The sequence below is a fragment of the Perognathus longimembris genome, chromosome 28 (genome assembly GCF_023159225.1).
Source record: "Perognathus longimembris pacificus isolate PPM17 chromosome 28, ASM2315922v1, whole genome shotgun sequence".
Classification (NCBI taxonomy): domain Eukaryota; kingdom Metazoa; phylum Chordata; class Mammalia; order Rodentia; family Heteromyidae; genus Perognathus; species Perognathus longimembris.
Window position 1 is genome coordinate 38,037,120 of NC_063188.1, and position 23,929 is coordinate 38,061,048.

The following is a 23,929-nucleotide window of genomic DNA, read 5'->3' on the forward strand; positions in this document are numbered from 1 at the left end:
AGTGCCAGGGTGCTGATAGTAGGACCACATGCAGCTCTCAAAACCAGAGCACTAGACCAAAGGTTAATTAGGAACACTATTGGCTGTACTGACAACATGAAGAGCATGTTGACAAATTCTTATTATATAAGTGGTACCTCCTACTTCTTAGATTTCAGCAAATTAGAAATATACCCATAGTTTACTAGCTGTGTATGGGTTCCCTAAAATAATTCTAAGGAGTGTATACATAAAAAGTGACTGAATTTTATACAGGAAGGGGCCTCTACTGCTGCATGCTAGGGCACAAACACAGATTGTATTTGTGGGCTTCGATTCCACACATTGATTCTTTAGTCCAGGGACTTTGTTTTCTGTGGGAAGTCTTCTTCCAGAGGAACCCTCTACAGTATATTTATTTCATTTGGGAACTGGTTGTGCCGCACATCTACCACACTATTAACATCAAAATAACAAAGCCTCGGGGATTAGGAAACTTCAGAGTAAAAGGTTTCACTACCCCTAATCTTCAGTGTCCCATGAGAATGCAAAATGCCCACTTTATTAAGGGCAATTGTCCTAATAAACAGCAGCGATGATTTTACAAAAATTCAAAAGAGAGCAGATGTAGGCTGATTCCACAGGTCATGTTTCTGCAGGGGTGTCTGGAAGCGCTATCCCCAGGCCCAACCAATTTTCTTGAATTCCCTAGGATCTGGCATGAAATTAAGTCATACTGTGCACCGCTTACTGTTTAGGTTCTCAGATGGCATAATGGGAGACTTTTTCCATGTTTTATGAAGTAAAATTTTAAGAGCACCTGTAATCCATGAATGGGGGGGGGGGGGAGAATCACCAAAGCCCAAGGCTGTGTGATAGGGGAGAACCACTGCAGGGGTGCAGGTCACTGAAGAGCCAGGGGATGTGGGCAGACCTGCAGGTCTCATGAACCGCGGAACTGGAGAATCCTCTTGTCAATATCTGATTGGTGCCAGGCCAGTGTGCATTGTTCATTCTCGGGTGTGCCGATCACATGAACGTGCCAGTTACTTAGAAATTAGAATCGGCAGGCTTGCCCAGACCAACCGATCCCGCCAGCACTAAAACGTGAGTGCTCAATCCATGTGGTTGGTCCCCTGAGGTTCTGTGGTGTCAGCAGTCACATGGTAGGTAGACCTGGCCGTACGGTCCCTAGAGCACAGTGGGTGCCCGACGCCTATCCATCTTCCTTCCTGTGGCTGTTACCACCTACCAATATGTGGGGGCATGAGGTGTGAGGCTGTCGGGGTGACATTGCCTTCGTGGTCATGAGGATGCTATGGTCAGGCATGGTGTACACTCTGCCCCGCCCCGCCCCCCATCGACGGCTCTGTCCGGTCTGAGAAAATGGCGAGCCAGCAGACGCCAAGGATGCCCGCTTCACAGTTCTGTGCAGCCCCGGGCAGACAGGGCCCTCCTGTCGTGTGTGCATCTCAGCCTCACGACAGCGCTGTTTCCAGGGTTACAGGTGCCAACGTGCCTTTTCCGGGGTCACGTGTCAGGCTCTGGTCACGTGAGATCCTGACCCCTGACCTCGCGTGGCACGGCGGCGAGAAGAGAAGCTCGAGGGAGCTCTCCTGAATGTGCGCAGCCACACAGTCACGTGAGTCCTTCTGAGGTAAAGTCCCAGCTTCGCCCTTTCTCCGAGGAGGCCCTGAGCGCAGGCTCAGAAGACTTTCCCTTGGCGCGGGTGGTGCTGCGGCTTCCGGTAGGAGGAGCCCTGGCTGCGACACGCCCGGAATTCCTTGGACTGTGAGGCGGGATTTCCCCAGCGGTCCACAGGTGGCCCTTCCGCAGCCTTTGGAGGCCGGGGTTTGGAATCCTCTGGAAGGGACTGAATGTTGGGCCTTGGGCAGATGAGTGCGGCTTGAGTGTGTTTGCGTGGGCTTGTGTATGTGCGCGTGGGCCTCCTCACCTGACTCTAGGCCGCTAAGGCTCCCTGGGCCCCAAGGGCGGTCTGGACGGGGGAGGGCATGGCGGAGGGCGGGAAGTCGTCATGGCGGGCCGCGGGCAAGGGAGGAGCGGGACTTAGGGACAAGAACCTCGGTGGCCGCCTCTCCAGGGCAGGGATCTGGAAGCCACAGGGCCATCTTTCCCTCCTCAAAGCCTTTTCGGAGAAAACCGCCCATAACTGACTCGGAAGAGTTGGGGGAGGGGGGCATTAGCGGCCCTCATGGGCTTTGAACTCAGAACCTGGGCATTGAACCAAGGCTTTTCATTCAAGGCTAGAGCTCCATAAATTTGAGCCCCAGTGCTACTGTTCTGGTTTTCTGCGGGTTACTAGGTGGGTCTGAGGTAATTTGTTTTTGTTTTCTTTTTTGGTCAGTCCCGGGGCTTGAATTCAGGATCTTGGTGTTGCCCCAAGCCTTTTCGTTTAAGACCAGCTTTCAACCACTTTGAGCCACAGCACCACTCTTCTGGTTTTCTGATGGTGAATTGGTGGCTCTGAGGTAGTTTTTACTTTGTTTTGCTCTTTTTTTGTGTGGGTCATGGGGCTTGAACTCAACGTTCTGGAGGTTGTTCTCAATCTTTTTCACCCAGTTTTGGTGCTCCACCACTTTGAAACACAGTGTCAGTCTTCTGGTTGTCTAGATTTTAAATTCGTAGCCCTAAGTTTGTTTGTTGATGTGTTCATTCTGTCGTGGGGCTTGAACTCAGTGTCTGGGGGTTAACCCCAAGCCTTTTCACTCTAGGGAGCCAAACCTGCCACTTTGAGTCACACCACCTTTTTTTATGGTTATGTGATGACTCTGAGGGTGTTTTGTTGTTGTTTTGTTTTGTGGGGTTGTTTTCTTTGTTGTTGTTTGTTTTTTTGCTTTCTTTTTCTTCTGTTCCGCCATGGGGCTTGAACTGAATGATCTGGGCATTGTCCCTGAGGTAGTTTTTATTTTGTAGAGTCAGTCACTGGGCTTGAGCACGGGATCTAGGATTTCTTCCCAAGCCTTTTCACTTTATCCTGGTGCTCTAAACTTTGAGTGACAACTATATTCTTCTGGTTTTCTGATGGTTTGTGGATGGATTTGGGATAGATTTAAAAAAAATTTTTTTTGTTGGGTCAGGAGGCTTGAAGTCGAGTTCTGGGGTTGTCCCCAAGCCTTTTCTGTCTCAGCACCACTCTTCTGGGTTTCTAGTGGGTAGTTGGTGGCCCTGAGGTAGCTTTTCCTTAGTTTATATTTTTGTCTGTTTGTCTGGATTTTTTCGGTGGTGGGTCTGTCATGGGGTATGAACAAGGTCTGGGCATTATCTTGAAGCTTTGTCACTCAAGGCTGGTACTCTTTAAGCCGCAGCACTGCTCTTCTGTTTTTTTGTTTTTTTGTGTTTTTTTTTTTTTTTTGCCAGTCCTGGGCCTTGGACTCAGGGCCTGAGCACTGTCCCTGGCTTCTTTTTGCTCAAGGCTAGCACTCTACCACTTGAGCCACAGCGCCACTTCTGGCCGTTTTCTGTATATGTGGTGCTGGGGAATCGAACCCAGGGCTTCAAGTATACGAGGCAAGTGCTCTTGCCACTAGGCCATATCCCCAACCCTGCTCTTCTGTTTTTTTTCCTGGTTATTTGGTGGCTCTGAGGTAGTTTGTTTTTTTTATTTTTTATTTTTTATTTTTTTTTTTGTCAGTCACAAGGCTTGAACTCAGGTTCTGGGGCTTGTTCCCAAGCTTTTTCCCTCAAGGCCTCGTGCTCTACCACTTTGAGCCACAGTGCCATACTTCTGGTTTTCTGGTGTTAGTTCGGGGCTCTCTAGTTTTTGTTGTTGTTTTGTCATTTGTGGTACTTGAACTCAGGGTCTCAGCATTGTCCACAACATTTATCACTCCAGGCTGCCCCATTATGACTTTGAGCCTCAGCACCACTTTACTGGCTTGTTGATGGTTTCTTGATGGCTCTGAAGTGGGTTTTTGTGTTTGCTTTTTTTGGGCTGTCACAGGGCTTGAACTCAGGGTCTGGGCATTGTCCAAGATTTTTCACTCAAGACTGTTACTCTACCATTTTGAGCCCCAACACCACTCTTCTGGTTTTCTGGTGGGTACTTGGTGGCTCAGAGGTAGTAATTTTGTTTTTTATTCTTTTTCTTCTGGTCTGTCATGGAGGTTGACATCTGAGCCTAGATGTTGAACCAAGGCTTTTTCTCTCAAGGCTAGTGCTCTACCACTTTGAGCCACAGTGTAAATGTTCTGGTTTTCTGATGCTTAAATGGAGATTTGAGTTGCCTCTGCTGGCAACAAGGTATGATCCTCAGGTCTTAGGCTCCTAAGTATCTAGGGTTATTGGCATGTGCCTCTGGCGCCTGGCTGGCTCTAAGGATTTTCCTTTTTTAAGTTAATTTATCTTATTCTTATTATCAAGGTGATGCACAGGGAGTTATATTACAGGAATCAGATAATAAATACATTTCTTGTCCTACACTTTTCTTCCACTTTCTGTCAGTCCCTCCCTCCTGTCTCCACCCACGAGTTGCACAGTTCACCTTCATCACTGTCCACTGAGCTCCACAACTTCACACTTGAAGTCACCATATATAAGGAAAACAGAATCATCGGAAACTAAGTACTAAAAAAGGAAAAAGAAAAGAAAGGCAGAAAGGAAGAAGAGATCTCTTGTTTCCATATTTTGGAGTTCGTTTTGATATGTATATTACTTTATATAAACATGAAGAGGCATGTGTACATTGTGCCTTTGTATTTCTCCTAAGTGCCTTTGTATTTCTCCTAAGAGTATCCACTTTTGGTCTCACTGTGCTTTGAGGTTTTGAAGGACACTAGAGACATGTGAGATGCCTTTTCCTACAGATGATTCCAAATCTGATCTGTTGTGTTTTCTTACTTGATTGTGTAGCTGTTCTCGTAGTTGTCTCATTTACATTCCCATTAAACATGCTCACTTTTTACATTGAGGGAGGAGGGTATGGGGAGGGAGGAGGGGAGAGAGAGGGCACCAAAGGAGGCAGGGAAACCTTTAATCAGTGTTTGATATGCCAAGAAACTGTCCAGATAAGTGGGGACAGTGGGAATATACCGCACTGTATACAACCTGAGTCAAGAAGATGATGAGCTCCTGGGAATCCAGTGCTAAAAAAAATGATCATGCCTCAAATCAAGCAAGCAAAGGGGGATTCGTGCATGTATTCCTAGCTAATCCAAAGGCTGAGACCTGAGGATCAGGGGTTTGAAGCCAACCTGGGCAGGAAATTGAGGGAGACTTTTTCTCCAGTTAACAGCCAAAAAGCCATAACTAGAGCTGTGGCTACAGGAATAGAGCACTAGTGTGGGGCAAAAAACTAAGGCGTAGCACCCAGGCCCTAAGTTGCAGCCCCAGTGCTGGTACTAAGAAATGGGCAAATAAAAAGAAATAAGTAGTATAAATACAAAAATAAAGCAATTAACAAAGCACCTATAAAGCCAAGTTTTCTAATCTCTGATACCTAATTTGAATTTGTAGCGGTTCCCAGTACATTTCTCTGTGGATGACTATCCTTTTATGTTTTAGGCCTCTGAAAGGAGTCCCTTCTTCACAAAATATTGAATGAGTCATCACTGATTTTCTAATCATTTCCTGCATTCCCTCCTAAAGCCTCTCTCCTCTTCCTTGTGTGGGAAATTTTGATAAGCACAATCAAAAGTTTAAAAATCACATACAATCATTGGTGATGGTTTTGGTATGTAGGGAAAGTGGTATTGAAATAATAAAGTTGAGAAAATAGCAAGATGGTGTTCACGTTCCTGGGGTTTTAAATATTACTTGCCTGATGATTAAAGAAAAATTTTGCTTGTGGTGCATTATATTATTGGTAGCTTAAATTATCTACTTTCTTGCTTATTCTGCAGAAAACTAGGCCCAAGAAACAGCTACAAGAGAAATGTCTTCTAATCAAATGAAGTATGGGGCAAGTAGAAATGAAGGTAAACATCTTTCTGTACTTTGAGAATTTTTTTCTGTGATGTACTTATAGACAACAGGAATCTCTGGGGAAGAGGTAGTTTATGCAGCTTCATGAAATGGAGCATTTTACCACAGAGCTTTGAGGTACTAATGTTCCTCAGAAACTGTTTAGTAAATATGTGCACAGAGAAAATCTTCTACCCTTTGATAAATCTTTTGCTGTCTTTTACTAAGAATGTTGGAATTCATGAGCACAACAATTGTAATCTATTCTCATTAAGAAATCACTTACTGCTCTTAGGCCGGGTGCCAGAAACTTACACTTTTAATCTTAGCCACTGAGGAAGCTGAGATCTGAGGACTGCAGTTGAAGCCAGCCTGGACAGGAAAGACTGTTAGACTCATTTTTTCCATTAAAAAACAACAACAACCCATAAACCAGAAGTGGAGCTGTGGCTCAAGTGGTACAGTGCTATCCTTTAAAAAATAACAACCCATAGGATACATATAGGCCATGTTCTAAAATGATAGGACTAGCATACACACACACACACACACACACACACACACACACACACACACACACACACACACCTAGTACATGGTAGGATGTGAAGGTGGAAGATACTAGGCTGTCTCATAAGTGGCTCTTGGTATTGCCTTTGTTCTGGATGCATAACCAGGAACCAGGCATTTGATTGAGATGCAGGTATTCAGTACGTGCTTGAGAGCTTATGGGTATTTTCTCTTTGATGCCTCTTGTCCTTGGGGAGTCCTTCTGTTGCCTCTTCACCCTCCACACCCCTCCTTAACTCTCTCCTCCCTGCACGGTTTTTCCCCTCCCCTCTTCTCTCCTCTCCTCTTTGCTCTCCAGCCTTGCCTACTTCTGGTTCCTCCTCTGACTCATCCTCTCCCTCTCCTTACTCCTGTTTTTCTTTCTCCTACTTTCCTTTCTTTGAGCAGTACTGGAGTTTGAAGTTAGAGCCTCTTGTTGCTGGCCAGATGCTCTACCACTAGTAGTATACTACTGCCAGCTCACTCTGTGGATTTTCGTCATATGTCCACTTCCCTGTGCGAGTCCAAGCAGAGGCCTTGCCTGACAGTAACTGTTAGGCAGTTCACTCTTGCAATTGGACCCCAGTGCTGGTATTTGGCAAGTCATGGTGGCTCTTCACAATGACTCTGACTCTACCCTGACTTCACACGGGGACCTTCTAAACTACACATAATTCTTTGACCTTTCCCTATAGTCTATCAACTTTGAGGAAAATGTATTCGTTTCCTGGCATTCTCCAAATGTTTCTAGTAATGTTCCTTGCAGGCTTTGCTGCTGTGCTGCTGGCCTGCCTGCCTGCCTTCCCCCAGTCCCTTCCCTTCCCTTCCCTTCCCAGCAATTCTCCCTGCCTTTCCTCCCTCTCTCCCTTCCTCCCTCCCTCCCCTCCTCCCCTCCTTCACTCTTTCATACTATTTCTTCCCCTAAAAAAACCATTCTTTTTGCTGTGTTGAGAATAGAGGGTGAAAGAGCAATGCAAAGGCAGAGGTGCCAGTTGGAGGACAGTATAATCAGGGAGATGAGTGTGGGTGACTTGCCTTGGTAGTTTGCAGTGGAAGAGGTGAGGAGTGGCAAGACAATGGGTATGTCTTGTAGGCAGAGTCAAGAGCATTTCCTGACAGATGCCTGTGTAGTATGAGAGAACCAGAGTACTCCAGGTCACATCCAAGCAAGGTTTGATGCCTAGAGCAACAAAATCTCCTGTGACAAAAGATCTCTTCACGTTTGACTTTGCCTCCAGTACCTGCCCTGATATATTGGTTCACAAGTGGAGAAAATAAACTTCTAGCTCCTGAAGTAATAAACTGAGGCATGGTCTCTAGTTGGTGCATCCGTGATCAGTTCAGGAGTGAACCCACTTTTTTCCCACACCTTTTGGTTCTCTGAGATTCTGAGTATTTCTGACTCACAGTCTTAGAGGACCTAGATATCAGCGCCCAGGAAAGCTGGTGTCTGATCGTCTTCTTTCCTTAATCTCTGTGTCCTTTGCTGGCCCACAGTTCCAGTTGCCTGTGACAAAACTACAATACCCTTCTTGAAATTACCTATGGGTGAGAGGGCTGAAACTATCTTACTCCTGTAGGTGCCCAAACAACGAGCAAACAGAAGACACCATTCCCAGTCTTGCCTCCTATGGATCACATTCACTGGTGGAGAGAGTGGGGTGGGCAAGTCCTGGGAGTGAATACTGGGTGAGATACAACTCAAAGACTTTATAAACACACCTAATGCTTTACCACCCAATAGACTAGCTGTCAGAACAACACAGTGAGAAGGGTTACATGATGGTAACAAAAGGAAGACATATGCATCCTGAATACACATGCACCAAACAAGCTCTTCAAAGTGCATGAGGCAAATGCCGATAAAGCTGGATGGAGAAATAACTAATATCAAGGCAGGGCATGTGGCTCAAAGAGGGGTAGAGTGCTTGCCTAGTAGGTACAAGGCCTGGGGTTCAGTCCGTGACATCACAGAAACACACCTAATTCCACAAGGGTAGTTGAGGCCGTTAGCTCCCCACTCTAAAATTACTGGAGGGAAAATCGGCAAGGATGCAATCAATAAGGAATGACTGTAACACTCAATCCAATAGCCACAGAGTACACTTACGTTTCAATCGCCCTGTAGCTTTCAGAGAGATAGGAGAGGGCACAGGCTGTGAAGCAGCCTTCAGCTAATCAGAAAGAGCTGAAATCTTACAATGTGTGTTCCCTGACCATAATGGAATCCAACTAGGAATTGGCAACGGCAAGAAAACAGGAAAATGTCTAAACTGGCGGAAAGGGTAGCTAATGCGCATCATTCCAGCTAAATTTGCACTGTTGTTCATAGTGTTGAGTAGTTGGGGAAGGGCTGTCAGCTGGGTCGAAGTCAGCATTTCCACTGGACGAAGAGAAAGTTGCTGTGGGTAGTTGAGCTGAGTAGTGTGCAGGGCAATGGTGAAAGCGGGGGGCGGGGGGGACACAGTTTAGGGGGTTAGCACCTCAGTCAGTCCCACTTGCCATTAAAGCTTGTACTACATCAACTGCCCAAGTATGTTTTGCTGACTGTCCACAGAATCAGGTAGGAGCAGATTGGATTTGGTAGGTTTCAGAGAGGTGACGTGGCCTCCCAGCTACCAGTGTGGACCTTAGACAAGAGCCGGCTGAGAGAAAGCTGGACTGAGACCCCGTCCTGTCTAACCCAGTAGGGCATGTCTGCCAGGAGCACACACATTATCACACCCTCACTTGTGTTGTTTACAAAGACCTCTCCACTTTTTAACTCAATATCTGTCTCTGATTTGGAAAGGCAGAGGTGTGAGGTGTGTGCTTTCTGAGACTGCTGTCCGTTGTTGCGTAATGGGGGGAAGGGGATGGAACATTGTGCGTGTGTGTGCGTGCGTGTATGCGCCTGAGCTGAGACTTGAAGTCAGGGCTTTGTGCTCTTGCTCAGCTTTTTTGGTTCCAAGCTGACACACTACCTTTGAGCCACAACTCCCAAGTTCCTGTTTTTGACCATTTAACTGGAGCTAGGCATCTTGCTGTTTTTCGGCACAACCTGGCTTTGGATCTCAATTCTCAGGTCTCAGTTTCCTGAATCGCTAGGGTTAGAAGGCAGGAGCCACCAGTGCCTGGCTGAGAGTGGCAATTTGCTTTCCCTGCCGTGGTGTTAGTCCATGATGTGGTGCATGGTCATCAGAGTATGATGGTGCCTTTATGTCAGCCCTGGGGCTTGAAATCAGGACTGGGGAGCTGTCGCCGAGATGTTTACTCAAGGCTAGGGCTCTATGACTCGAGCTATAGCTGTGCTTCCAACCTTTGGGTGGTTAATTGGTGATGAGAGTCCCACCGACTTTCCTGCCTGGGCTGGCTTTAAACCATGTTCCACAGATGTCAGCATCCTGACCAGGTAGGATTACAGCCGTGAGCCACTGGGGCCCGGCTATGGATGTGTCTTTAAACTTGTGCTGTTTTCCCCAACTGCAGAGTACAGAAACGGTAGTAGTTTTCCTGGAGGGATTAGTGGGAATGCTTTGCATGGTAGTTTTAGAAGGAGGAATGGTCATCATACTGAGTGTGATTCTTCAGCTTCCAGGCTGCAAAAGGATGGCAAAAATGTGGACGCGTTTCAGGGCTCTAATGACCCACAAGGCAGACGGTAAGGCAGCCAGCCTGGTTTGCATGTAGCAGCCCCGGGGACTTTGCAACTCTTTTGCACTCTGTGGTCTTTCTTGACCGAGAAACTGAGGAATGGTGGGGCTGGGATTATGGTAGAGCAGACGCAGTGGGATCCCTTTCATCGGTAAGGCCAGAAGTATCAGGAGAATTTCCAAACATTTTCCTTTTCTTCCTTTCCCAGCCCTCGTTATGCCAGCCAACAGAACAGGTGGAGAAGCAACGGGAAAACTGGAGACCAATCGGACAATGCTGCAGGGGAGGAAGGACAACCTGGAGAGGGAGCGATGGGACAGAACACGGTAAAAGGAGCGATGCAGGAGTGGTTCAAGGTCAAGGTGAGTGTCTTGGCAAGGTGCTTATTGGGTAGAGTATTCTGACACTGAAGAGAAGGACAGTTGCATTGGATACCAAGAGTTGGTTAATTGGAAAAAAAAAATAGTGGCACAAAAACAAAGGAAACACCAAGCACCATTGTCTGCTTTCTTAGTTACTCGGGAGGCTAAAACCTGAGGAAGGATCAGGGTTTGAAGCCCTCACAGGCAGGAAAGTTCGTGAGATTCTTATGTCTTACTTAGCCACCAGTAAAAGGTGAAAATGGAGCAGTGGCTCAAATGGTAGAGCGCTATCCCCTGAGCAAAGAGAGCTCAGGGACAGGGCCCAGGCCTTGATGTCAGGCACCAGCACCAACACACACGCGCACACACCCCCCTCAAACACACTTCAACAAGGAACCATACCAGTGGCCCCATTAGTAGTCCTTTAAAGCCACCTAGGTTGGGTAGGAACCCTTGTTGAGTGTGTTCTCCATCCCGATTCCGTGTTGTCCCCATTGTATCTCTTCTCCGGCTGCTTTTACCCTTAGATCCCCTGTGGGAGAAGATATGACAAGACATGGCTAATGAATTCCATCCAGAGCTATTGCAGTGTGCCCTTTACCCCGGTTGATGTAAGAGGATGGTGAAGACAACCTGGGTGGGCATAGGGGATGGGGAGAGGCCACGCCAGGCCCAGCCAGGGGTTCTTAGCCTCTGACAGCATTGCTTCTGCCTTGTAGTTCCACTATGACAGAAGCTGGGCCCAATTCTTTGTCGAGGGTACCAGTGTTGCCGACGCACTGAGGGACATCTGCTACAAGATCCGTGGTGAGAAGAGCCAAAAGGTGTGTGCTGTGAGCATTGGTCATACCTGGGCCTAGGGGAGGGAGGAGGAATGGGCCAAGGCCTTGTGGACATCCTTGGGTTTAGAGGTCCTGATGCTGAACCCACCTCTCCTTCACACAGGTATCTATCTTTGTCAGTCCTTCTTTTGTACCCTACTCGGTGCGGTACAAGTTTACAGATGAACAACTAGAGCAGATCAAGGTAATGCAGACAAAAGGCACGGTGTGCGCTGCGTCCCAGCCCCACCTCTCTCTCCTTCCCCCCACGGTTTGATGTTCCTATCATCAAGACACTATTCAAAGCCTAGGGAGGCTCTGTCTCCATCTCTGTCTCTACAGCTGACCATGAAGAAACGCTATGATATGGAAGAGCAAGCTCTGGACCTCCAGAAACTCCGCTTTGACCCAGGTATAGCTGACAACTGTAGTGTTAGGGGACTCGAGGGCAGAGGGATCTGTCTGAGAGGAAGGTCTAGGGGCAGTAACCCAGGGAAGGTTCTGTGCTGGTGCTGTTCTGTTGGTCGGGGCCCCTCTCAACCCTCTGATTCCCTCTCCACTTCTTGAAGATTTGGTGGACCACGATATCGAGTTTGTCCTGAATCGAAGACACTGCATGGACATTGCTGTGCAGATCATTCAGAACAGTTTCCCTGAGGTGAGGCCCTGGGTCAAGGGCTGCTGTTTGTTGGAGTCAGTCATGGACTTGGAAGGGATGAGGTGCAGGGCAGGTGTGTGTCCCAGGCTCTAGATGATAATCCTTGCCCTCATTTTCCCTCCCCTAAAGCTGTCATACTTGAACTTGAGCAACAACAAACTCTATCGGCTGGATGCCCTGAGTGACATTGCAGACAGTGGCCCTGACGTCAGGATTCTGGACCTTTCCCGAAACCAGGTGAGATGGGGAGTCACATGACATTTGGGAGGATGGAGGATGGGTGGCGGTGCGCATTGGGTGGTGGCAAGAAACAGACAAAGGAACCTGTGGGTGAGGGTGGGGACTGTGTGTGCAAGGCCCCAGGACTGTCTTTCCCAGAGAGCTTACCTGCCCCCTCCTGGTCTCCCTCAGCTGAGGTCAGTCTTAGAGCTGAACAAGGTGAAAGGGCTGAAACTGGACGAGCTGTGGCTAGACGGGAACCCACTGTGCAGGAACTTCCGAGACCAGGCTGCTTATCAAAGGTTGGTTAATACCTGGTAATGCCAGTCCCCCTTCCTGGGCAGCTGTGCCCTCTGCGAGCCTGAGTTCCCTAGATCGAGGATCCAGATTTGGGAAGGCAGGCTGCATCCTGGAGCAGGAGAGGAAGGCCGAGGGCAGAGGAGCTTGGGAGAGGAAGGGCAGGCCTCTCAGGAGTGTTGACCCCCCCCCCATCCCTTCCCTCCATGTGGGAACATCCTACCTGCTCCTGAAGAACCTGGTCTGTGGGGAGGACACAGACCCAACAGAGTCACGGGTATGCAGAGGCCTGTGCATGGGAGCTAGCAAAGTATCCACAGAAAGGAACCACGTGTCCTCTAACCCATGGTGTGTCGGGGCCTGCCCTTTCATGCCTAAATCATTCTGGGAAACAACTTCTGACTCCCAGGAAGCTCCGGTTCCTATGTACAGCTCACTCTGAGCTTCAGCACCAGAGTTGGGGAGGATTGGGATGTTCCTTTTCCCTTTCCATCTCCCTCCCTTTCGAAGTCCTTCCCCTACGTCTTCCCCTTTCCCATTCCCTTTGTCTTTCCCTTTCCCTTCTCATTTCCCTTCTCCTTTTTCTTTGGCTTTCCCTTTGCTTTTCTTCCTTTGTCCTTTGTCACTTGTCTCCTGTGTAGCCCCCACTCCACCACCTTATGTCTCCTATGTTTTCTTCCATTCTGTGCACATCATCGGCTCTGCCCCACCCCTGCCTCCTTCCCTCACCTCTTCAGCCTTGCCTCACCTGGCCTGGCTAGGCCATGCCCTTCAGAATGCTGGCCACCCAGTGGTGAAGCAGAGCAGTGCCCTGGCTTCTCCCGTGCTTCCCTTGTCCCTGCGGAGCCTTCTGTGTGGACTCAGAGGAGAGGAAGAAGAGGAGATGACAGGGAACGGGGTGGACATGGAGGCCCTGGAGCCTGTACTCTCATTTTGGCTTCCCTTGGCCCCGGATTAGGGCCAGGTGGGTGCAGTATACCCAGCTGGCAGGAGCAGGAGGAGAGGAATGAGAGCCAGTGGGACAAAGACAGAGCAATCACTCCAACTTGGTGTTTGGTTTTGGTTTTTGGACAGGGCCATCTACAATTACTTCCCCCAGTTGTTGTGGCTGGTAAGTACCTACCTTCATCACGGTCTCCTGTTCCTCAGGAACATAACCCACACACCTGCCCCCAAGCCTTTTGTTTTTTGTCTCACTCACATATTTCCACCACCCCACCATCCGTTTCGGATGTTGTGCACTCCTGAAAAAGACATGAAGATTCTCCCTTGGAAAACATGTTTCCATGAGCACTTTCACAAAGACACATATGCACATGCAGATCGCATGTAACAAACTCGGTAGGGAGTTCCGGGACCCCCCAAATTCAGCTGCCCACTGGAACCTAACCTGTGCTGTTTCCACGGCTGTTTCATGCCCAAACTCTGGCCACTCTACCCTCGGGCCTCTTCACCTCCCTGTTCACCCAGTGTTACCCCCTGACATGTGTTGTAGACCTTCTCTTCCTTTCCTCAGGATGGCCACCAATTTGACCCACCAGTTGCCCCTGGCACTGATGCTCGCTGGTTGGTGAGCCCCAGCAGGGTGAGGAAGAGGACCAAGAGATGCAGATGATGCTTGTCCCCTGGGGGGGGAGTGGGGAGGGGGTGTCTTTATCAAGCTGCATCATTTGAATCACTTTTTATTCCAGCAAGCAGATGAAGAAGAGGCGCTGAGGGAGAGACTCTTACAGTTCCTGAAGGAGTGAGTGCCCCAGGGACCATGAGGAAGAGGGGCTGGGCACAGGACCTGGGCCACTTGGGCACACGCCTGATCAGAGGAAGGGGTTGGGTCTTATTTGGGTTTCAGATCACAGCAAATGCCTGTCCCGTTGCCCCCACCCCACCCCCACCTTCCTCCAACAGGTATTACTCTGTCTTTGACAATGGAGATCGCCAGAATCTCCTCGGTGCTTACCATGATGAGGCCTGCTTCTCTGTGTCTCTCCCTGCCAATGCCAGTGGCCCAGGAGAGTGAGTGTCACAAGTCTGACTCTGGTTGCAGCCACCTGGCGCCCCAGCTTCTGGGACACTGCACTGGCTGGACTACCACCTCTTGCTCCTCTTTTTATCTCCTAGGAGCTGCTTGAGCGAGTACTTCAAGCACAACAGGAATTTGACCACTCTTAAGGATCCCTGTAATTGTGTGAAGGGGAAGGCCGGGCAGGAGATGGAGTGAGAAGGGGAGAGTCTCAGGGGCCCAGGGCCAGGCTATGGCAGTCAAATGATCACTGCTTATCTACAGGTGTGCAGAGGAAGCTGCTGAAATATGGGAGACATGACATTGTGGAATCCCTCCGTTCCTTGCCCCAAACCCAGCATGATCTCAGTTCATTTATGATGGACGTGTGTTACCACACGGTGAGCAACTGCTTCCACTCCCGACAGTTCCAGATAGCTGGAGTGGTGTGGGAAGTTAAGCGAGATCCTGAGCTCCCGTGTTCTTCCCTTTCAGGAAAAGATGCTCTGCTTCTCTGTCAGTGGGCTGTTCCGGGAAGGTGGGTGTCTCTAGATCCCCTTCTGCTCCCTCACCTTCCCACCCAGGGCCCTGCCAGCTGCCCAGATTCGGTGCCTTTCCCCCTTATTCTCACCTTTCCATTCTCCTGCCCATGCCCTACCCTGCCCACGAACCATTCGGGTCTGACCTAGGTCCATGCCTGTCTGCCCCACCACTTATGCATTAGGGACACGGGCTTTGTGGACTGAGGGTTCTCACCCCAGTTCCTTGCTCATGTCCTTGGACCCACTTCATTTACTCAACCTCTGTATTTCCCCAAGTGCAAAATGGGGCTCATTAAACCCATCTCTGTGGCAGATGGGAAAGATGAACCGAGTAAATATTGGAAGTGTGTATTTTTTTCACCAGTCCTGACATGCCATAGAGGTCCCATCACCAGTAGCAGAGCATTCCTAATTCTGCCTTCCAATTCCCACCGTGCCCTGCTGAATCCAAATTACAGCAATCTTCCAGACACACACCCCTCCCTTCAGTGTACGACCTCACGTGTGGAATAGTCTGAGAATATGTCGAGACTGTGCAGCTCTAAGGGAGGGGTATTGTTGTCCTAGAAGCAGGGGGAAATTCAGAGAATTGTATCCGTGCCTTCACCCGGACCATCATTGCTATTCCTGGCAGCGGAACAAAGTTAGTGTCTTAACGTGTTGTGTTGTGTTGTGTTGTGTTGTATTGTATTGTATTGTATTCTATTGTATTGTGTTGTGCTGTGGGTGGGAACATCCATCAGAGGAGTGGCACCATCCTCAAGGTGTTCCACTATAATGGATGGTCAGGTGGTAGTTCCAAGGATTAGTCTAGCCTCGGGGTTAAGAGAAGGGGCTCTGGAGTTAGGAATACAACCTAGTTTTCATCCTGACCCCCACTGTCACCTTGGCCAAATTACTTGTCTTGTTTGTGACTTCGTCTTCCCCTAGGAATGGGAACAAGAGTACCCTGGGCTTTAGGATGCATGCATTGGGATATTACTTCTGCAAACCCTATGAACCTGACAGTCTTTCCCAGGATGGGTTCTGTGGATACCAAACGGCCAAGGAATCTTGTTACCCTGTAAAATAGGGACAGGGAATGAATCTGCTTTTTGAATGGCAGTGGTTCAAAAGGACCCTGTTTGAGGGAGGGGGTGGGGGGCAGGGGCCAGCTGTCATCTGCCTGTCTGGTGGTTTCAGGAACTGTTTTTCCTCTAGTCTGTGCATCGTGAATGACCAGCTGTTTGTGAGGGACACCACCTCTGAGGAGGTCTCAGGCACCTTCTCCTCTCTCGTGGCTCCCGATGCGAGACCCACCCTCTCTCCAGTGCAATGTGAAATGGTGCAGTCATTCTCCATCCAGTCTGGGATGAAACTCGATTGGTCTGAGAAGTGAGTGCCGGGTATGGATGGAGGAAGGGACAGTAGAGACAATAGTGGGTACTCACAGGACATTTAGGAAAGTGTCTGGGTGGATATATTTTCTTTTTTCTCTTTATGGGCAAACATGAGAAAAATGATGCTACTTTCCCACACACTTTTGTACCTACATACGTAAAGAATGTTTGAAATAATGTAGTAGTCAAATCACATTAATTGGTCTATGGATAATTCAAAGAATCTATGACGGCAAACCATGAGGACTAACAAGCAGGTTCAGCAAAGTTGTGGAATACGACAGGTGTCTACAAAAACCATTTCTGCTTCTCTGTACTTGGAACAAGCAGTCCAACCGTGAACTAAAGAGAACAAGCCAATTTACAAAAGCATCAGGAAGACTAAAACACTTAAGGACAAATATAAAGAAGCCGATCTTTTTTTTTTTCCCCCCCCTCTTGATTGAAATCATGATGAATGGGCAGGGGGCGGGGTGTGGTGTCACATCGCCACAAGTAATGAGTACATTTGTTTTTAAACACTGTTACCCCATCCCTCATTTTCTCCCGCTTACTCCTCCTTACTCCCTTCTCCCTCCCCCCAAGTTGTAAAGTTCATTTCCAACATAGTGTCGAGTATCAATGATGCATTAGTTCACTTTTTGTCTTTCCCTTCCACACCCCAGATAGACTTATACACAAGACAAGGGGTACAGAAAACTAAAACAGAAAAAAACCTACATATAGGACATAATAGGAACCTCTTGTTTCCAATTCTTAGATTCCATGCTGATACACTAAAAGCAGCCAATCTTATTATCTAAAATCTTCAGAAATGTGACTGAATTTTTTTGAAGAAGACCCAAGTAAATGGAAAAATAAAACCCACAATTTCATGTTCACTGATGAACCTTGAGAACGTTGTGCTGAGTGAATGAAGCCAGTCACGAACAACCAAATAGTGAATGATTGCACTTAAACAAAATTTCGAGAAATAGATAATTCCATAGAGACTGAAGGCAGGTTCAAAGTTTCCAGAGTCTTAGAGAAGTGTGAAGATGCTAGGCTAGTGATCTCTTAACAGTTGACCAGTTTTTGGTTTTGAGGCAATAAAGCTGTCTTGCAACCAGATAGGTTGTAGGGATGGCTACACAATGTTGTGAACATACTAGAAAGCCATGGAATGTGCCTTATATCTCAATCAACAAAACAATTGGGAATTTCTCTTTTACACTCCCATTTGTCCCGTTTGTTATTTCCTAGAGCATCTTTTGAAAACTGGTAGGTATTAAGCTCGTTTGCTCATTTGAACACATCTCTTCTTTGGCTTTAAATTCTTCATTTTTATTTTTAGGTTTTATTCCTGGCAGTACTGAACACAGGGCCTCACACTTGCTAGGGAGGTGTTCTATCACTTGAGGCCATGCCTCCTATGCCACTTGGTGGGCATGCCTCCAGCCCCTTTTTGCCTTGTTTTGTTTTTGTGTTGTTTTGTTTTGTTTTTGTGCCAGTCCTGGGGCTTGAACTCAGGGCCTGAGCACTGTCCCTGGCTTCTTTTAGCTCAAGGCTAGCACTCTACCACTTGAGCTACAGAGCCACTTTTGGCTTTTTCTATATATGTGGTGCTAAGGAATCGAACCCAGGGCTTCATGTGTATGAGGCAAGCACTTTACCACTAGGCCATATTCCCAGCCCACTTGTTTTGTTTCTTTTGAGATTAGGTCTCACTTTATGCCCAGGCCATTCTAGGCTACAGTTCTCCTACTTGTGTGTCACTGTGTTGCTGGAGATGACAGGCATATGCCACTGTACTCAGCCATTAATGCCTCCCCCATAGCTGGGATAATGGGTGTGCCACGGCCACGCTGGGACATTGGTTGAGATGGAGTCTTGCCAACATTTATGCTCAGGCTTGCCTCAAACCACAGCCCAACAATCTCCACTTCCCAAGTAGCTAGGATTACATTCTTTTTTTAAAAATTTATTTATTAAAAAAATTTTGAGGGGCTGGGGATATGGCCTAGTGGCAAGAGTGCCTGCCTCATATACATGAGGCCCTGGGTTCGATTCCCCAGCACCACATATACAGAAAATGGCCAGAAGTGGCACTGTGACTCAAGTGGCAGAGTGCTAGCCTTGAGCAAAAAGAAGCCAGGGACAGTGCTCAGGCCTTGAGTCCAAGCCCCAGGACTGGCCAAAAAAAAAAAAAATTTTGACAAGGTGTTGTGCAAAAGGGGTACAGTTAAATAATATGGCAGTGTGTACATTTCTTGTGATATCTTACACCCTGTTTTTCTTTCCCTTCCCTAGATCAGGTAGACATATATACAATACACAGTGTACCAAAAACATATACAGTAGCCACGTGGCCTACGCCAAAGGCGTAGGGCTTTCAATGTAATGTCAACAATAGAGTTTGCTTATCCTTGTCTTATATGAACATACATACATAGCTTTTAAGCTATTGTGATCCGCTGAGAGGTCTATTTTTGACCTTTATATGTTGAGTAGTTGTTTGGTTTTAGTTACATAATGTAGGGACGCTGACCCAAACCTGTGGGAAATACCGTTTGACAAGAAGGTTTTGGTTTCACAGACCTGGTCTCTACTGTCTCCCCCTCCCCCCACCCTAACAGTCATATATCAAGGAGATCATGCCCCTTTGTTTTCTGTGTTCTAGGCTTGTCTCGCTCAACATTATTTGTTCAAGTTCTGACCATTTCCCTGCGAATACCAATATTTCACCATTTCTAATCGCTATGTAATATTCCATTGTGTATAGGTACCATATTTTTGGGATCCATTCAACTGTGGAGGGGCATCTAGGTTGTTTCCATATTTTGGCTATTGTGCATTGTGCAGCAATAAACATGGAGATGCAGATGTCTTTTTGATATCTTGAGGCCTGTTGTTCAGGATAGATGCCTAGGAGTGGTATGGCTGGGTCATAGGGTAGGTCTATGTTGAGCTTTTTTAGGAACCTCCATACTGTTCTCCAAAGTGGTTGTACTAATTTGCACTCCCACCAACAATGGAGAAGGCTTCCTCTTCCCTGCACCCCCTCCAGCATTTGTTGTTGCCTGAGTTCCAGAGTATAGGCCATTCTAACTGGAGTGAGGTGGTATCTCAGGGTTGTTTTTATTTGCATTTCCTTTACTGCCAGGGATGTTGAACATTTCCTCATATGTTTCGTTGCCATTTTTATCTCTTCTCTTGTTAAGTCTCTCTTTAGCTCCTTTGCCCATTTCCTAATTGGTTTACTGGGCTTGGAGGGGCTTAGTTTTTTGAGTTCTCTGGAGATGACGGATATTAGGCCTTTGTCTGTTGCTGTGCTGGTGAGGATCTTTTCCCATATGGTTGGCTGTCTTTCTAGTTTGGTGGCTATGTCTTTAGCTGTGCAGAAACTTTTTATTTTGTAGTAGTCCCATTTGTCGAGTCTCTCCCCTATCTGTTGTGCCCCTGGGACTCTATTCAGGAAGTTCCTTCCTGTGCCTATAAGTTCAAGCGTCTTTCCTACTCTGTCCTTCTGTAGTTTCAAGGATTCAGGTCTGATGTTGAGGTCCTTGATCCATTTTGAGTTGATCTTGGTGCATGGTGATAAGGCTGTGGTCTACTTTGAGTTTTCTACATATGGCTGCCCAGTTTTCCCAGCACCAGTAGTTGAAGAGGCTATGTGTTTTCCATTGTATGTCTTTAGCTCCTTTGTCGAATATCAGCTGACTGTAAGAGTGCGGTTTTATTTCTGGGTCTTCAATTCTATTCCATCGGTCTTCAGGTCTGTTTTTATACCAATACCAGGCTGTTTTTGTTATGATGGCTCTATAGTAGAGCTTGAAATCTGGTATTGTGATACCTCCTACACTGCTTTTTTTTTTTTTTTTTTTTTTTTGCCTAGAATTGCTTTGGTTATTCTAGGTCTTTTGCTGTTCCATATGAATTTATGAGTTGCTTTCTCCATTTCAGTGAAGAATGTAGCTGGGATCTTGATGGGGATTGCATTGAATTTGTATAACAATTTTTGGGCAATATGGCCATTTTCACTATATTGATTCTGCCCACCCATGAGCATGGGAGGTCTTTCCATCTCCTTGTGTCCTCTTTGATTTCCCTTTTTGGATTTTTATAGTTCTCATTAAATAGGTCCTTCACGTCTTTGGTTAGGTTGATCCCTAGGTACTTTATTCTTTTTTTAGCTATTGTAAATGGTATTGTTTCCATAGTTTCCTTTTCTGCTTGTACATTGCTGGTGTACAGAAAAGCTTCTGACTTTTGTGGATTGATTTTGTATCCCGCTACTTTGCCAAAATGGTTTATTAGGTGTAGGAGTTTGGGGACTGAGTTTTTTGGGTCCTTCAGATATAAGATCATGTCATCTGCGAATAGGGATAGTTTAATTTCTTCTTTGCCGATGTGAATCCCTTTGATGTCCTCCTCTTGCCTTATTGCTATGGCTAGGGATTCCAGCACTATGTTGAAAAGAAGTGGGGAGATTGGGCACCCTTGTCTTGTTCCTGAGTTTAGGGGGAATGGTTTTAGTTTCTCCACATTTAATATGATATTAGCAGTTGGTCTGTTGTATATGGCTTTTATTGTTTTAAAGAATGTTCCATCTATTCCTGTTCTCTCCAGAGCTTTTAACAAGTATGGATGTTGTATTTTGTCAAAGGCTTTTGGGGCATCGACTGAGATAACAATGTGATTCTTGGTCTTAGCTCTGTTGATGTGGTGAATTACATTAATTGATTTATGGATGTTGAACCATCCTTGTGTCTGTGGGATGAAGCCTACTTGGTCATGATGTATAATTTTCTTGATCAGTTTCTGGATCCTGTTAGCTAATATTTTATTGAGGAGCTTTGCGTCTGTGTTCATTAGTGATATTGGTCTGTAGTTCTCTTTTTTTGTTGGGTCTTTGCCTGGTTTGGGGATGAGTATAGTATTAGCTTCATAGAATGAGTTTGGGATTTCTCCCTCTGTTTCTGTTTCGTGGAAGAGTTTGAGGAATATTGGTATTAGCTCCTCACTAAAGGTTTTATAGAATTCATTGGTGAATCCATCTGGGCCTGGGCTCTTCTTTGTTGGGAGGCTCTTGATTACCCCCTGTATCTCGCTGTAAGTTATTGGTTTATTTAGTTGATTAATGTCTTCTTGATTCAGTTTGGGCAGTTTATACTTCTCTAAGAATTGATCCATTTCTGTGAAATTATTGTTTTTTAGTGAGTAGAGGTTCTGGAAATAGTTCCTTATGATTGTTTTAATATCGTGTGTATTTGTTGTAATTTTTCCGGTGGAGTCCCTGATTTTACGTATATGAGTCTCTTCTCTTCTGTTTTTTTGTAAGTCTTGCGAGGGGTCTGTCAATTTTATTTATTTTCTCAAAGAACCAGCTTTTGGTTTTATTTATTTGTTGAAGGGTCTTTCTATTTTCAATCAGATTTATCTCTTCTTTAATCTTTGTGATCTCTCTCCTCCTAGTCGTTTCAGATTCGATTTTTTCTTGTTTCTCCAGATGTTTTAGTTTCATCGTGAGGTTATTCACCTCCTCTGCTTCCATTATTTTAATGTGAGTGCTGAGGGCAATGATCTTGCCTTTCAGCACTACCTTCGCTGTATCCCATAGGTTTCTTTGTGATGTATTTTCATTGTCATTGTGGCTTATGAATTCGTTAATTACATCCTTAATTTGGTCTGTGGCCCAAGTGTTAGATAACAGTGAGGGATTTAGTCTCCAAGTATTTGTATAGCCTCTGTGGTATCCTTTGTTATTGAGGGTTACCTTGATTCCACTGTGGTCAGATATAATACATGGGATGACATCAATACTTTTGTTTTTGCTGAGGTTCTTTGTGTGGGCTATGACATGATCTCTTTTGGAGTATGTTCCATGGGCTGCTGAGAAGAATGTGTATTGGGTCTCTGTAGGGTGAAAGACTCTGTACAGATCTATCAGATCCATTTGGGATATGGTGTTACTTAGGTCTTCTGCTCCCTTGCTAATCCTCTTGGTGTTGGATCTGTCTCTTGGAGAGAGTGGAGTATTAAAGTCTCCCACTATGATTGTGTTTGGGTCTATCTTGTTGTGTAGTTCTGTGAGAATTTGCTTGACATATGTAGGGCCTCTTTTGTTCGGTGAGTATAAATTTATCACCATGATGTCTTGATTCTGGATTTTTCCTTGTATTAGAATGTAGTGCCCTTCATTGTCTTTTTGAGTTGATTTTAATGAGAAGTCCAGCTTGTCTGAGATCAGGATGGCTACTCCTGCCATTTTGGTAGGTGCGTTTGCTTGGAAGATCTTGCTCCATCCTTTCATTCGAAGCCTGTTTTTGTCCCTTGCTGTAAGATGGGTCTCTTGAAAACAACAGATAGCAACTCTTTGTTTCCGGATCCACTCTCTCAATCTGCTCCTCTTTATGGGAGAGTTTATACTGCTTACATTCAAAGAGATCATGGATAAGAGTGTTTTGTTCCCTTCCATTTTCCTGTTAGGCTGTTTTTCCTCTCCCTTTTTTCTTGTCTTTATTGAGCTGCTCTTCCTGTTGGGCTCTGGCTATTGTAGTTTCTTTCTGTTTCTGTCTGGGGGTCCTGTACGTTTTCTGTTGGGTGGGGTTCCCCTCTTAGAATTCGCTGTAAGGCTGGCTTTTTATTCACATACTCCTTTAGATCCTCTTTTTTTTTTCCCAGTCCTGGGCCTTGGACTCAGGGCCTGAGCACTGTCCCTGACTTCTTTTTGCTCAAGGCCACTTGCTCTGCCACTTGAGCCACAGCGCCACTTCTGGCTGTTTTCTGTATATGTGGTGTTGGGGAATTGAACCCATGGCTTCATGTATATGAGGCAAACACTCTTGCCACTAGGCTATATCCCCAGCCCCTCCTTTAGATCCTCTTTGCTATGGAAAGATCTGGGTTTTCCCTCGAAGGTGAATTCTAGTTTTGCTGGATATCTAATTCTGGGTTGGCAATTGTTGGCCTGGAGGACTTGGATTGTGTTCTTCCACGCTCTTCGTGCATTGTAGGTTTATGTGGAGAAGTCTGCTGTGATTCTGATCTTTTTTCCATTGTAATATAGCTCTTTCTTCGTTTTGGCTGCATTCAAAATTTGCTCTTTATTCTTGAGATCTGAAGTCTTATTATGTGCCTGGGCAAGGATCTTCTAGGGTCTGGTCTGCTAGGTGTCCTATAGGCTTGCGTTACTTGGGTGTGGTCCCTTGTGAGATTGGGGAAGTTTTCTGCAATAACTCTATTGAAAATGTGTTGTAGCCCTCTGCTCTGGTATTCCGCTCCTTCATCTATTCCTATGATACATAGATTATATCTCTTGTCTTTGTCCACTAGCTCCTGGATTAGTCTGCCCTGGAGTTTAACCGTTTCTTGGAGTGTGGTAGGTAATTTTCTGGTTCGTATCAGCTGCATCGTCGTCCAAAAGAGAGATTCGGGATTCAATATGATCAATTCTTTGTGATGTGGCTTCCAGTGTGGAGTTTATGGATGACATCGAGCTGTTTATGGTTGCCAGATCAGCTCTCATCGTGGTGAATTCTTCTTTTAAAGAGTTGTATTTTGAGTCTATTTTTCCCATGCATTTCGTTTCTC

The 23,929-nt window shown here is 46.4% G+C and overlaps 3 protein-coding genes across 4 annotated transcripts in view; 2 read left to right on the forward strand and 1 right to left on the reverse strand.

The window, feature by feature from the left end:
• The window catches only part of LOC125343010 (melanoma antigen preferentially expressed in tumors-like), a 29,114-nt gene extending 19,023 nt beyond the window's left edge, over nt 1-10,091 (forward strand). Inside the window, exons 6-7 of the mRNA XM_048335341.1 lie at nt 7,945-7,995; nt 9,916-10,091. Of these exons, the coding sequence (XP_048191298.1) occupies nt 7,945-7,995; nt 9,916-10,091 (227 nt within the window). The remainder of the gene's footprint in view (nt 1-7,944; nt 7,996-9,915) is intronic.
• Nucleotides 1-23,929, reverse strand: part of Bex5 (brain expressed X-linked 5) — an 851,362-nt gene that overhangs the window by 373,713 nt on the left and 453,720 nt on the right. The gene's annotated exons all lie outside the window — the stretch shown is intronic.
• LOC125343011 (nuclear RNA export factor 2-like) lies at nt 10,392-16,356 on the forward strand. The gene is made up of 18 exons (XM_048335343.1): nt 10,392-10,442; nt 10,970-11,053; nt 11,162-11,266; nt 11,388-11,468; nt 11,606-11,675; nt 11,833-11,921; nt 12,051-12,158; nt 12,333-12,442; nt 12,485-12,537; nt 13,079-13,359; nt 13,954-14,022; nt 14,129-14,181; nt 14,343-14,450; nt 14,556-14,614; nt 14,722-14,837; nt 14,932-14,974; nt 15,546-15,621; nt 16,179-16,356. The coding sequence occupies exons 1-18, from the start codon at nt 10,392-10,394 to the stop codon at nt 16,354-16,356; spliced, it is 1,734 nt and encodes a 577-aa protein (XP_048191300.1).